Source organism: Oryctolagus cuniculus, chromosome 2, assembly GCF_964237555.1.
Source record: "Oryctolagus cuniculus chromosome 2, mOryCun1.1, whole genome shotgun sequence".
Classification (NCBI taxonomy): Eukaryota; Metazoa; Chordata; class Mammalia; order Lagomorpha; family Leporidae; genus Oryctolagus; species Oryctolagus cuniculus.
The window spans coordinates 154,349,871-154,363,131 of record NC_091433.1 but is presented as its reverse complement, the minus strand read 5'-3'; the positions used below and the strand labels follow the sequence as shown (position 1 = coordinate 154,363,131).

Sequence of the window (13,261 nt, the reverse complement as noted above, 5' to 3'; positions counted from 1 at the left end):
CTTACTGCTTTTTTTGTGAGGTGCTGGAAGTTGGAAACACTGGTATGTTTGAGACATTAATCGTAGTTGCTGAAAATTGATGCTTTTTCATGTAAGCATTTTCAGTAAAAGCACTATCTTATATTTGTGAGAAAAATCTACATGGACCTGAAAAACCTTTAGTCCTGAACACTATTGGACCATGAATGGTGATAACTTTATCTGGACTTGTTGAGATTGGAAGTTGTTATTACTAAAGTAGACTGGCTAGTTAGCAGGTATACGTATAGCCTTCATTTCTTCTAGTCTCTGATTGTCTGCATCTCTTAAGGGTCTGTCTGTTTCACCCATTTTATGTAGACTGTCAGAGTAATTTTCCCAAGGTATATTAATTATTATGCTCTCTCTCACTTCTGGACTTCGGTGGCTTCTTGTTAGCTATAGACTGTAATTCACTCATGCATTTGGCAGTGTAGGTTCTTGGATACCAAGTTCCAAACTACTTTTCTAGTTTCTTCATTTCCTTTTACAAACCCAAACTGAACTGTCTGTTCTGCTAATCTTTGTAATTTGCCTCCCTGTCCGTATCCAAACTATTTCTTCTGCCTTGACATGTTTGTTTACATTTCTGGTTATATTTCTTTCACCTTCCAACTCCTTTTTCCTTCTTCGTGACTTCTTGAATCCAAAACCCTACCCATAATTTAGGGCACAGTGGAGAGACCACATTTTCCATGAACCACCATTTCAAGCATTGTCTTTGATGATCAGAGTTAGAGAACAAAGCCATGGTCTGGCTCCTTTCAGTTTTCAGTCCAGTCTAATGGACTATATTACCCTTCCTCAGTTGCTTTCAGTCTGATGGACTGAGAGCTTTGGTAGAGATCTATACAGAGTGCTGTGGAATCACAGAGAAGGTCCCTAGAGGGGCTGAGGCGGATGTCACTGGAGAGATGAAATGAATGGGCTTTAAAAGTGGGTAGGAGAGCAGAGAAGGACTATTCAGGTTCATAGAAAGATCTTGCCTTACAATTCCTTTCTGCACCTGACAGATTCCTGCCAAAAATGACCTGGATTTTGCCTTGCGCATAGTAGACAGTGGAGATAAGAAGGGGACAGAGTTTTCTACCTGCCTTGGTATTTTTACTTTTCAGCCTTTTTTTTTTTTTTTAAAGATGTATTTTTATTTATTTTAAAGGCAGAGTTACACAGATAAAGAGAGGGAGAAACAGAGAGAGAGAGAGAGAGAGAGAGATCAACCATCCACTGTTTCACTCCCCAAATGGCCGCAAGGGTCAGGGTTGGGTCAGGCTAAAGCCAGCCACCAAGTGCTTCTTCTGGGTTTCCCACATTGATGCCAGGGACTTGGGCCATCTTCTGCTGCTTTGCCAGGTGCATTAGCAGGGAGCTGGGTTGGAAGTGGAGCAGCAGGTTTTTTTTTTTTTTTTTTTTTTTGACAGGCAGAGTGGACAGTGAGAGAGAGAGACAGAGAGAAAGGTCTTCCTTTTGCCGTTGGTTCACCCTCCAATGGCCGCCGTGGCCGGTGCACTGCGCTGATCCAAAGGCAGGAGCCAGGTGCTTCTCTTGGTCTCCCATGGGGTGCAGGGCCCAAGCACTTGGGCCATCCTCCAAAATGCCTTCCCGGGCCACAGCAGAGAGCTGGCCTGGAAGAGGGGCAACCGGGACAGAATCTGGCGCTGTGACCGGGACTAGAACCCGGGGTGCCAGTGCCGCAGGCAGAGGATTAGCCTATTGAGCCACGGCGCCAGCCGAGCAGCAGGGTCTTGATCTGGCGCCCATATTGAGTGCTAGCATTATAGGTGGAGGCTTAACCCACTACACCACAGTGCTGGCCCTCAGCCTTTCTGTTTACACCCATCTTCCCTTAAATAAGCTTAAGTGCATGTGTGTCTGACCTTTCTGTCTTCTTCCTCTGTGTCCATTTCAAGGCTACTTTACTAAGAAAGGAAACTTTAAGCTACCAGAAGATTACTTTGGTTCAAGTACATTGGCCTGAAAAAGTAACAATAAAAAAGCAGACTTATTATTTCTAAATTTGCAGCATTTCAAAAGTTAAATGTTTACTGTTTTCATTAAAATATCCAGTTCTATAATTTGAACATTCAGCCCCTTGCTATTTAAAAAAGAATAGCAATGATTTCAAGAAAGAAAAGCATAGGAAATGCAATTTATTTTTTTGGCTGGGATTAAAAAGCGTTGCTTAAATTCATAGAGTTTTTAAATTATATTTTAAGTGTAAAAATAATGCATATACATTATAGGTAACTAAAAAATAATAAGGGTAAAGGAAGAAAATAATGACCATCATCCTACTGTTGAGGTTTTTCCTAAAAAATGTTATATGTGCTTGAGATTGTACTGTAAAAGATTTCAAATCCTTTAGCATATTAATATGCAAACTTTAATCCTATTATTAGTAACTCTATATAAACTTCACTATTGGTTCTGTAGAATTCCCTATGTAGTACCCTGTAGTTTAGGTCTGATTAGACGTTGCTTATGATTTTTGCTATTTTAAATTGAATCTCATTTTCATGCATAATATTCTTTCTGCATGTTAGGTGATTTCTTTAGGATGTAGTCTCAGGGTTGGAATTGCTGAGTCAGAGACCATGAATGTTTTTCAGTTCCTTGCTATTTGCTGCCAAATTATTTTCTAAAAGGGCTGGATCAGTTTATACTCTCATTAGTTCCACTTAAAAAAGTGTTGAAATTATCTGTGTTAAACCATTCCTTCCATCTGTATAACACCATTCCTGGGAAGGACCTGGTGCTGTATCATATCTCCCAGCAGTAAGGCTGTAAGGCTGGTAAGTGGAATAGATGCATCCTTGCAGTTTAATTCATCAGTTATATGTGAATATATAAAGTCAAATGATTGGCATGTTATAGTAAGCACTTTTAACTAATAGAGAAAGAGTAATTGCTACTCTTGCTTCATTGAGTAGAAAATTATGGCTCTTTGATTTAAAAGTCTCATAAAAGACTCCTTTACAGTCAGGTGGGCATAACATTTATTAGTGCACATTCAGCTGATGTACAGCTTGCTGCTTGGGATAACACTGGTTAATAAAGTGGTTTAAAGTGTTTGAAGACTGTCCATCTCTGGTTAACAGAATCCATTGAAACAGAGTTCTCAGTGGTTGTCTTAAGTCACTGTGCTCAAGCATATGCCCTTCCACCTTGAATAATCACCTGAATTCAGTAATCATGACTATTTCTGAAATCTTAATCCACAAAAGCAAGCTTTGAAAAAATTAAGCAGCACTTTAATATGTTTAAGATGTTTTTTTCATTAATTCAAATCTGAAATTAGTGTTTATTAATATCATAACATTATATCAAAGTGTATTTATTCCTTTTAATATTAAAAAATTTTTTAAAATTTTATTTGAGACACTGCTCATTTACTGGTTCACTCCTTAAATGCCTGCAGTAGTCAGGGCTGAGCCAGGCCGAAGTCAGGGGCCCAGAACTCCATCTGGGTCTCCCTTGTGGGTGACAGGGGCCCAGATTCTTAAACCATCATCTGCTGCCTCCCAGGGTGCACATCAGCAGGGTGCTGGTTTGGAAGTAGAGGAGCTAGGACTCTACCCAGGCATTGCTATGTGGAATGTGGGCACCGAAGTAGCATCTTAACTGCTGTGCCAAATGCCTGCCCCCATTTTCTTCTTTTGAGCTTTCAGCCAGAGTGTTATTTGTGTTTTCTGTTCAGATTGTTTATTATGGTCACCATACAACTGTCTTTTACCCTTCCTTGGCTACTGTGGAAAAAGGCATAGAAATGATAGGATGAAGTCAAAAGCTGATCTTTCTGTCTTTCCAGAGGATTTGTTGGGTTTAGTGATAATAATTAATCAACATTTTAGTAGAGGATTTAGTGTCTCATGGCAGAAATAACAAATGCGTTGTCTGTGTGCAGGTACAATGTCTGTGTTAAAGCCAGTCTGAGAGTGACCTGCATCCCTGCACTCCCATTGCTCTGTTGAGCAGTATTAACCGAGCTGAGAAAACATTACTGATGTTTAACCTATTGTGTTTGCAATGTAAATGTGCTGTTCTAAAGATTTTTCCCCTTTATGTTCTAGATTGGGATTTTAACCAGGACATCTGACGATGAGGTACTGTGTGCTTGGCATTTTGTTGTTTGTTAATAAATATCTAGAAGCATGTTTATTGACAAAGTCCTGCAAAAGCCATCTTTGTCCAATTGTTTCCATCTGGAAATTCTAGCAAGTGAGCCAGTGTTTCACCCAGGTATCGATGAATCCCTGTTGCTTTTCTCTTTGGTTCTGTTTTAATTGTCACCAACAAATTACAGCCTGTCTTTTGTAATTTTCTTGTTGAAAATTGGCAGTTTAAAGTGTGGCGGGTACCTTGGCCATCCGCTCACTGGCATTCCATGTGCAACTGCACGTGGCGTTAGTCCTCTCCATGGGCAGCTGCAGAAGCAGGGCTTTTCAGGGTTTGGTGAGAAGAGGGCTTGGTTTCTCTTTCCAACTCTCAAAGTGAATGAACACAGGTCAGATCTGGCTTGTCAGATAGGTTTGCATGTTCAAATTTTGAATATTCTAAGATGTAACTTTGTAAGTGACCGTGAACCATCTTGAAATAGTTCAGCTTGCTAATCAGTATGACACAGTTATAACTCTAATTCAGGTAGGTTGATAAATCCTTTGATTTCATTGTCTTGTAGTATAGATAATTCTGAACTTCTGCATGAATTTTGAAATTAAGCTCAATAGTGTGTTTTTGCTTGAGTAACTACTGGGAACACTGGTCTGGAACAAAGGCCATACTGCTCAATAGAGAGATAGTCTAATTTAATAGTATATTGAAGAGCATTAGCGTTGACTTAAGATCATTTCAGAGAGAAAACCAACGTTTAGATTTTAGAGGTTTCAGAAATACTCTCATTTCCATTGACCTTTTCCCATGAGAGGAGAGGACAAAGGAGTAAGACAGGCGGAGGGCTTGACAGTCAGGTATGTGGCTCATGAAGGTGGGGTGGGGACATGACCCCAGTGGGCCTCCCAGTACTGCACATCAGCTGTGTCGTCTCGAAGCCACTGCTCTGTTGTGAGGTAGGCGGGATACTGAATGACAGAAATTTCAGATCAAGACTTGCCTGTCATGTGTGAAGTCTCTCAGAGGCAGGAAAACTGTGATTCCTTACCACCTTTTCCAGGGAAAACATACAGAATGTTGTCTTGTTTCTTCAAGGATCGCTTCATCTGACTGGTGTTTGTTTCTTTGTGTGTACTCTGTCCAGGCTCCAGATGTGGAATCCCGAGAAGACTTGATTAAAAATCACTACATGGCGAGGATAGTGGAACTCACGTCACAGCTGCAGCTGGCTGACAGTAAGTCAGTGCACTTCTATGCCGAGGTGAGCAGCGAGTTACCTGCTGCTGGTTGTTCCTCACTGCTCTCAGGGGTTGGGTCACTGTCCAGCTCTCCTGTTCACTGGATGAGACACGTCAGTGCTGTGCGTTCTGTGTCTATAAATTTGGTTACAGTTCATGTAGATTAGTCTGAATACCAAAATCCTCATTTTAATAAGCATAAGATTGATTTGTCATTCCCAAGTTACTGTTAAGGTAGCTGGGACATGTACAGGTAGTCATTCCTATGGTCACATAATGTGTGCTTTGATACATTACTGTAGATTATGGGGTTAGAGGTGGTGGAAATCACAGATGCAGGTTTTTTTCATATAGGCAAGTTAGAAAGTGGAAGATACCTCATTTTTTTTAAAACAGTACTCTCCAATTTCTTTCTTTTCTCTCTCTCTCTTTTTTAAGATTTATTTATTTATTTGAAAGTCAGAGTTAGAGAGAAGAGCGGTAAAGAGAGAGAGGGAGAGGTCTTCCATCTGATGGTTCACTCCCCAGTTGGCCATAACGGACAGAGCTGTGCCAATCCAAAGCCAAGAGCCAGGAGCTTCTTCCAGGTCTCCCACATGGGTGCAGTGGCCCAAGAACTTGGGCCATGTTGTACTGCTTTCCCAGGTTGTAGCACAGAGCTGGATCAGAAGTGGAGCAGCCGGATCTCGAACCAGTGTCCATATGACATGCTGGTGCTTCAGGCCAGGGTGTTAACCTGCTGCGCCACAGTGCCGGCTCCCTCTCCAATTTCTAGATGGCAAGTTTGTAGAAATGAATTCCTATAAATAATAAAATAAAAAATATTCCCTTATTCAACTTTTAAAAGCTATAAGATCTTTTTGTTACATTTTCTTCTTCCCTCACCAAATAATTCATTGTCTTATGAGAATTAAAAACATTATCCAATATGATCAATAAAATTATATATAGCGTACAGAGTAGAAAGAGAGGAAATGAGGGAAGAGAATCCAGATAGCAGAGGAACAGCAAATGGCGGGATAATGGATGGATGCCACTCAGCATGCAAGGCCTTTAGGTCTCTAGTTGGAAACCTCAAAGATAAATTATAGATGGCAGGAAGAGAAGGGCAGCACTTAAAATTATTAAATAAATTGGAAAGGGAAACACCTTTATTGGGACCTGACTTGATTTTCTCCTGCACTGCAGTGATGGAGAGGTTGACAGCAGGCTGGTGTGCCCACTCCGTGTGGTTTGCAGACAGCTGTTGCACACTTGTTTGAGAAGCTAATGAATAGGAATAGCTTGTTGGCATGCAGAGAGGGGGAGGAAGGCCACCTGGATGACTGGCAGTGGCAAGCCTGTGGGCTGTCGTATTTCCTACCTGGCCTGATAGATAAGCAGCTCGTTGTGTGGTCCCCTAACTGCTTGCCACGTTAGGGTCCCTGCCTGATTATCATCCTCATGAGGGCCTGCACCTTGCATGTCTCTCTCCCTGTTTGCTGGGTTCAGTGCTGAGCATGGAGTAAGTAGATGTTTGGTTAACAAGAGGTGGTGGGTTTGCTTGGTGAAACTGTCCAGAAGTTTTCTCGAGAAGTGAAATGAAATGGGATATTTTTGAGGCTGTTTCATTTCCAAGAGAATTGCTTATTTTAGGAAATGTCTTCGGCACAATTCTGATAGAAGACTTTTTGGATTGTCCTAGCTTTCCCTTATCTATAAACAGGAAGTGGTTGACCCCCTGGATGACTTTACGGGAATGGTTAGTCTGAGCGCCTGCTGTTGACACAGCATTCAAATATGTCCATCAGATCAGATCCTCGTCTGTCTAAATGGCCTTACCAGAAAGTTCAATGACTTCTGACTGTACGCTATTTTTCAACAATAGTGTGAAAGAGGCTTTTTCCTTTTTCTTTTTTGTTCTAGCCTGTCTCTGGATATCTGGGTTTGATGTGAACTAAAGAAAGTGGCTGTGACCTTTATAGTCCTAGGCTCATTTGTTCCTCATGTAGACAAAGCATAAAACATCAGTAGGACTATAAAGCTTTTTTTTAAAAAAAGATTTATTTATTTACTTATTTAAATGCAGTTACACACACACACACACACACACACACACACGGGGCGGGGCGGGGGGACGGCCAGGGATCTTCCATCTGCTGATGGTAGCAACATTCAGAGCTGGGCTTATCTGAAGGCAGAAGCCAGTAGCTTCTTCCAGGTCTTCCACATGGGTGCAAAGGCCCAAGGACCAGGCAGGGAGGTGGATCAGAGGAGAGCAGCTGGGACTCGAACCAGCACCTGTATGGAATGCTGGTGCTGCAAGCAGTTGCCTTAACCTGCTGTACCACAGCACCGGCCCAGGACTATAATGCTTTTATTGCTTCTGTAATGTAGTCTCTAGTAAAGGACTTTAAAACACAAGAAAAGTATCTTTGGGTTCATACTGTATGGTTAGAAGCCATTGATGACTTTCAAAATTATCATTTCCCTTTTTATCAATTCTAAGTATAAGTGAATCCTGGGTAAATGTTCAACCCCTAGTTATCAGGCTAGTCCTAGGAGGAAAGACAAACATGGAGGAACTTGGGTTCCTAGACTTTCTCCCCTTTACTGAAATGCTGAGAGTTTGGGGCACGGCTTCTTCTGTGTACTCCAGTGCATGCATGATATGCTGTGGAGTGAAAGATTGAATGAATGAGGGCTCCTGGCTTTGGACAGTGTTTTCTAGTACTCTCCCTGGAAGCATTTGGAAAATGCCCCCTCTAGTAAAGAAATGTTTTCCACTTTTACAGTGCCGGGCACTCTCTAAGAGACTGGCCTTGGCAGAGAAGTCTAAGGAGTCACTGACAGAAGAGATGAAAGTTGCCAGTCAGAACATCAGCCGACTTCAGGTGAGTCCCTGCGAGTTACCTAAGCAGTGTCCCTGTTGTTTTTGCAAGCTCTTGGTCAGCACAGTCAGCATTTCCTTTCCCAAGTGGTAACACGTGACCCTTGGACTTGTTTTTTTCTAACCAATTTATTTCTAACTCACTTTAAAAGTAGTATCTTAATGTCAGTGCTTGTATTATTTGTTTGATTTAATTTTAATTTGTTTGATTGAGTCAGCATTTGCTTATTTTTTACTTATTTACCCAAAATCCTTCCTTTCTTCCCCTTTCTTATACATACCCACCGTGGTGAGCTGTAGGCTTGTTTTGTACACATTATTCCATTCTTTCTCGTTCCTGTTCCATAAAATTGAAAGGTGGGGCTGCAAATATTCCTCTACACTCACTGCCTTGTTTTCAGAAAGCCCCTGTTAACAGAAACGCCCAGCCACACCCACTTCCTCCTTGTTTCCTTGTTTATCAGATTAGTTAGGAGCACAGCATTAGAGTTCAGGGGTCTAAGAGTACATGAGAAGTGGGAAGAGAGACGAAGGGTGCCTGTTCCACGCAGGTGCCACTGGGAGGGCTGTGGGCTGGTGTGGCATGGGTGGTGGCAGTGGATCTGAGGACTCACCTCAAGCTGAAGAAAACTTGAGGGTACTTGGAAAGATCATTTAGTCCTGTGGTTTCTCCGATGGTTTTGCATTTGGCATGGACAGAAACTTGTACATTTTTTGTAGTGAAGTTAAGAGCCTGATTGGAAGGCCGAGGACACCCTTTTTTTTTTTTTTTCCATTTCTTTTCACCTTATTCTTTTGCGAGACCTGTGCCTTATCCTCATGTAAGTGATCAGATAGACCATCTTGATAGGTTGCCCTTCTGCATTGTTAAGGCCAGTTGGAAAGCTTCAGAGTGATATGACTGGTGGGTTTTGGATTTTTCTTTTTTCCCCTCTTTTCTCTGCTATGCAGGATGAGCTAACTACCACCAAGAGGAGTTACGAGGATCAGTTAAGCATGATGAGTGATCACCTGTGCAGCATGAACGAGACATTGTCTAAACAGAGGGAGGAGATTGACACACTGAAGATGTCCAGTAAGGTACACGTGGGGAAATGAGGTGGCCCCTCTGCAACAGTACATTTAATATATTTCATATAAATTAGTTCATTGTTTTGCATTTCGGGAACAAAATGGTAGGAGATTGAAAGTGTTTATAAACCGTGTTCCTTATTATCATTTGTCTTCTTGTACAAAGGTAAAATGGAGTTTCTCTGAGTTCTAAGCTGAGCAGGTCTGACCTCTAAGGCTGTGAAACCGTTTGGCACTTCTGCTACTGTTAGCTAATGGGGGACTCACAAAGGACCTTATTTATAGGAGGGTCTAAAATGGTGCTGTTGAACAGTAACTTTTAGCACATTTATTCTTTTTTACTTTTTTAAGATTTATTTATTTATTTGAAAGTCAGAGTTAGAGAGAGAGAGAGAGAGAGGTCTTCCATCTGCTGCTTCATCCCCCAATTGCCCGCAACAGCTGGAGTCAGGAGCCAGGAGCTTCTTCTGGGTCTCCCACGCAGGTGCAGGGGCCCAAGGACATGGGCCATCCTCTACTGCTTTCCCAGGCCATAGCAGAGAGCTAGATCGGAAGAGGAGTAGCCGGGTCTCAAACCAGCACCCATATGGGATGCTGGCGCTTCAGGCCAGGGCGTTAACCCACTATGCCACAGCGCCGGCCCCCAGCACATTTATTCTCATAGATATCCCTATAACCTAGGAATGACTTCCCTTTTAACTCCAGATTTTCTTTGTGTTAGCCTTTGCTTGTCTGGGCCATTGTTGGTAGATATTGGGTCCTAGGTTCAGGGAGCAATGCATACCCACACGGAGTGTCTCTGTCATTGTAACAGTGTATGTATAAAGGGTAAGCTTGGGAAGGTGGGCCAGGGGCTAAACACATTTTGGTAACTCAGACAGATATTACGCCACCACTAGGTGGAGCCCACAGTCCCTAGCCTGTGTGTACTCAGGACAGCTGCCGCCACTTACTGATTCGGCAGGCAGTGATAGAGTTTGTTTCCACTGGGGAAGAAGGAGAGATAAAGAAGCATAGCTGTTTTGACATCTGCTAGCAGGCATAAAGCCACCATATAGGGTGGCTTGCTTGCTTGCTTTTTTTTTTTTTTTTTTTTTTTCATTTATTTGAAAGACAGAGTTACAGAGAGAGGTAGAGACAGAGAGGTCTTCCGTTTGCTGGTTCACTCTCCAGATGGCTGCAACAGCTGGAGTTATGCCGATCTGAAGCCAGGAGCACGCGGGTGCAGGGGCCCAAGGACTTGGGCCATCTTCTACTGCTTTCCCAGACCACAGCAGAGAGCTGGATGGGAAGAGGAGCAGCCAGGACTAGAACCAGTGCCCATATGGGATGCTGGCGCTTCAGACTAGAGCATTAACCTGCTGCACCACAGTGCCGGCCTCTAGGGTGCTTTCTACTTAGTAGGGTCTCCTTGGAAAATATATCATATAAATACATTGGAATCTGTTGTTTTTCAGCATAGTTTCATGATATTAAGTGACCTCTCACTACGTTGGAGGATGTTTCTGATGCTTCTTTGGACCATCTCTGTGATGATTATAACCAGCCAATGTGGTTCTGATTATGGTTTGCCTGTTACTTGTGCTGCAAGAAATTTGAGCTTGGAGGTAGGGGGTGGGAGGCTGGTTCTCTTGAAGAATGCCTCGCTTGGCCCCTTTGGCCTCTTGGTGTTCAAGCAGAGCAACATCTGAGTTCTGGGTTGTATTTCTAGTAATGGTAGAAGCACACGCATTGAGGAGTGACTGTTTTGCTTTTTCTCCTGGTGTGTGTCATATGTTTCAGCATTAGTAGGAGAAATCCCACTGTAGCACCTAACATTTAGAAAGAAGGTGACAGTGATTCTGGGGAAATTCTTCACTCTTGAGTAGAAGTATTGGTTTTGAATTGGAAAGGGTAAATGCTAAGTACCTCAAAGCTCATTGGGATTGCAGCTACTTCAGAAGTTAGGGGATTTGCAAATTTTCTCAGAGCTTTTAAATCTATTCTATAAAAGACCTGTCATTAATAAAACTCTGAGTAAGGGACCCAAATTCAGATATTCAGTTTACATTATTAACTTTTCTTTGATTACCTGTAATCCCTATAGTTTGCCTTTTCCCTTTTGTTTATGAGTAATTTGTATTGCTGTAGCAGCATCGGATGGCTGAGTTGACATTGTCTCCCTTGGATACCAAGTAAACATCTTCAATCATTTGTTTGTCATTATCTTGCTTTCCGTGTTTGTATTTTGCAATTTACTTTCAAGAAGAAAATTTGTTGAGAGCCAGTGACTTTGGGATTTAATTAGAACATATTCCTAAGAAGTGAACTACTCCCAAAAGAAAAGTCACGCAACTCTGCAAAGTCCAAATCTCTGTATTCAAGGGAATTGGGAATCAATTGAGACCTTTTACCTGTACCTTGTGCTCAGCCAGGGTCTGAGCTTACTTTTGACAGTAATCAGTGCCATTTGGGTGTTGGTTGGCATGTGTTCAAGATTATTACCCATAAAGACCTCTAAAAGATCTTAAACAAGAAATAAATATGTTTATGTTAAAAGTTTTTATTCAGCTTCATGCAATTTCATATTCCCCTGTTTTGGGGGAAAAATGAATAGGTTTTTGATAAATTCAAGATAGTAGCTTTCTTTTCTTTACTGTGTAAACTCATTCCCCAGAGGATAGGGGCCCATGGAATTACTCATATATATGATTCCACAATTTTTTGTGCCAGTGTCAGCTTATAATTCCTTTTCCACAAACCTTTTGAAGTGCCCTCAGACAGAGGGGTAAGTTAAGAAGAACAAACTTGCTTTGCAGTTACTAAATAAAAGTTTACAAAGCAAGGTTATTGGCTGTTTTCCCCCTTGGAAAGCTCAAGTTTCCAAAGTAAAACATGCTTTCAGAAAGCTTGGTTTGCAAACTGTGTTTCTGGAAGTGTGTGTTCTTATTGTTGATATTTTTGTTTACGCAGGGAAATTCCAAGAAGAACAAGACTCGATAGCTTACACAGAGCTGGTGGGCGACTGTTCTTCCCAGAGCTGCTGCTGCCGCTGCAACAGACCTGCAGGGCCCAGACTCCATGTCCAGCGCTGGTGGCCTTCAGGAAGCTGAAGGCTGCTGGACCTAGTAAACTCGGCAGTGTTGTAAATGGCCTTGAAACATTTAAACTAGATTTGTAACCAGGAAGGCAAATACTGAATTTGATGTTGACAGGAAAATGGAAAACAATACATATACCATGGATATTGTAGGTTTCCTTATGCTGTTTTTACTGTGCACTTTTTAAAATTAGGTTTTAATTTCGGTATGTAAGAACAACAAATATTTTGTATATTTTCAAACTCAATTATATGCTAATCAATTTGGTATCTATGGAATAGATATATGTTTCTGGATAAAATGCTTAAATTGTTCAAATGTCATTACTTCTTACTGTGAATGAAAGCAGTCTGCAGATTGTTTTTTAAGATTTATTCATATTCTCTTTTTCCCTGTCTCCCTCTCCTCCTTCCCTCCTCTGTTCACCTCCTCTCCCTCTCCTTTCTTCTCCCTTCTGTCTTCTACCCCAACCCCAGCCCAGGGAGGAGGGAATCTGCCTTGCAAACTTCAGATTCTGTGGGTTTATTATCATGTCTTCAGCTCCTCAGTACCCTCTCTGTGTTAGAATAATAGCTAAAGGAAATTCATGTGAATAAATTCGTTCTTACATCAAGCTTTCAGTCTCTCTATGAAACCTATCGAAGTAGACTTTATAAAATTTATCAAACCCCAATTGGCTTAGATGTAATCCAATTCCTTAAATTGGAATAATTAATCGTTAATAATTAATAGTTAATCCTTTGGTAAAGCTTACGGATTTTGCTCCAAGAACTACTTAGAACCACACTTCCGGTAAGGACCCCGAGCCCTCTCAGGCACCCCTTGGTTTATCTCATAAACACTGCGTCACTTCAGTGTACACGTGAGGGGTGTCC

At 41.7% G+C, this 13,261-nt stretch overlaps 1 protein-coding gene across 2 annotated transcripts in view; it reads left to right on the top strand.

Annotated features, from left to right (window-relative positions):
• Positions 1 to 12,999, top strand: part of PPP1R21 (protein phosphatase 1 regulatory subunit 21) — an 84,358-nt gene extending 71,359 nt beyond the window's left edge. For both annotated transcript variants that reach the window (XM_002709720.5, XM_051842924.2), the window contains exons 18-22: positions 4,089 to 4,121; positions 5,273 to 5,389; positions 8,141 to 8,239; positions 9,187 to 9,315; positions 12,259 to 12,999. In XM_002709720.5, the coding sequence (XP_002709766.1) occupies positions 4,089 to 4,121; positions 5,273 to 5,389; positions 8,141 to 8,239; positions 9,187 to 9,315; positions 12,259 to 12,288 (408 nt within the window). In that variant the 3' untranslated portion in view covers positions 12,289 to 12,999. The remainder of the gene's footprint in view (positions 1 to 4,088; positions 4,122 to 5,272; positions 5,390 to 8,140; positions 8,240 to 9,186; positions 9,316 to 12,258) is intronic.
• Positions 13,000 to 13,261: the final 262 nt, after the last annotated feature.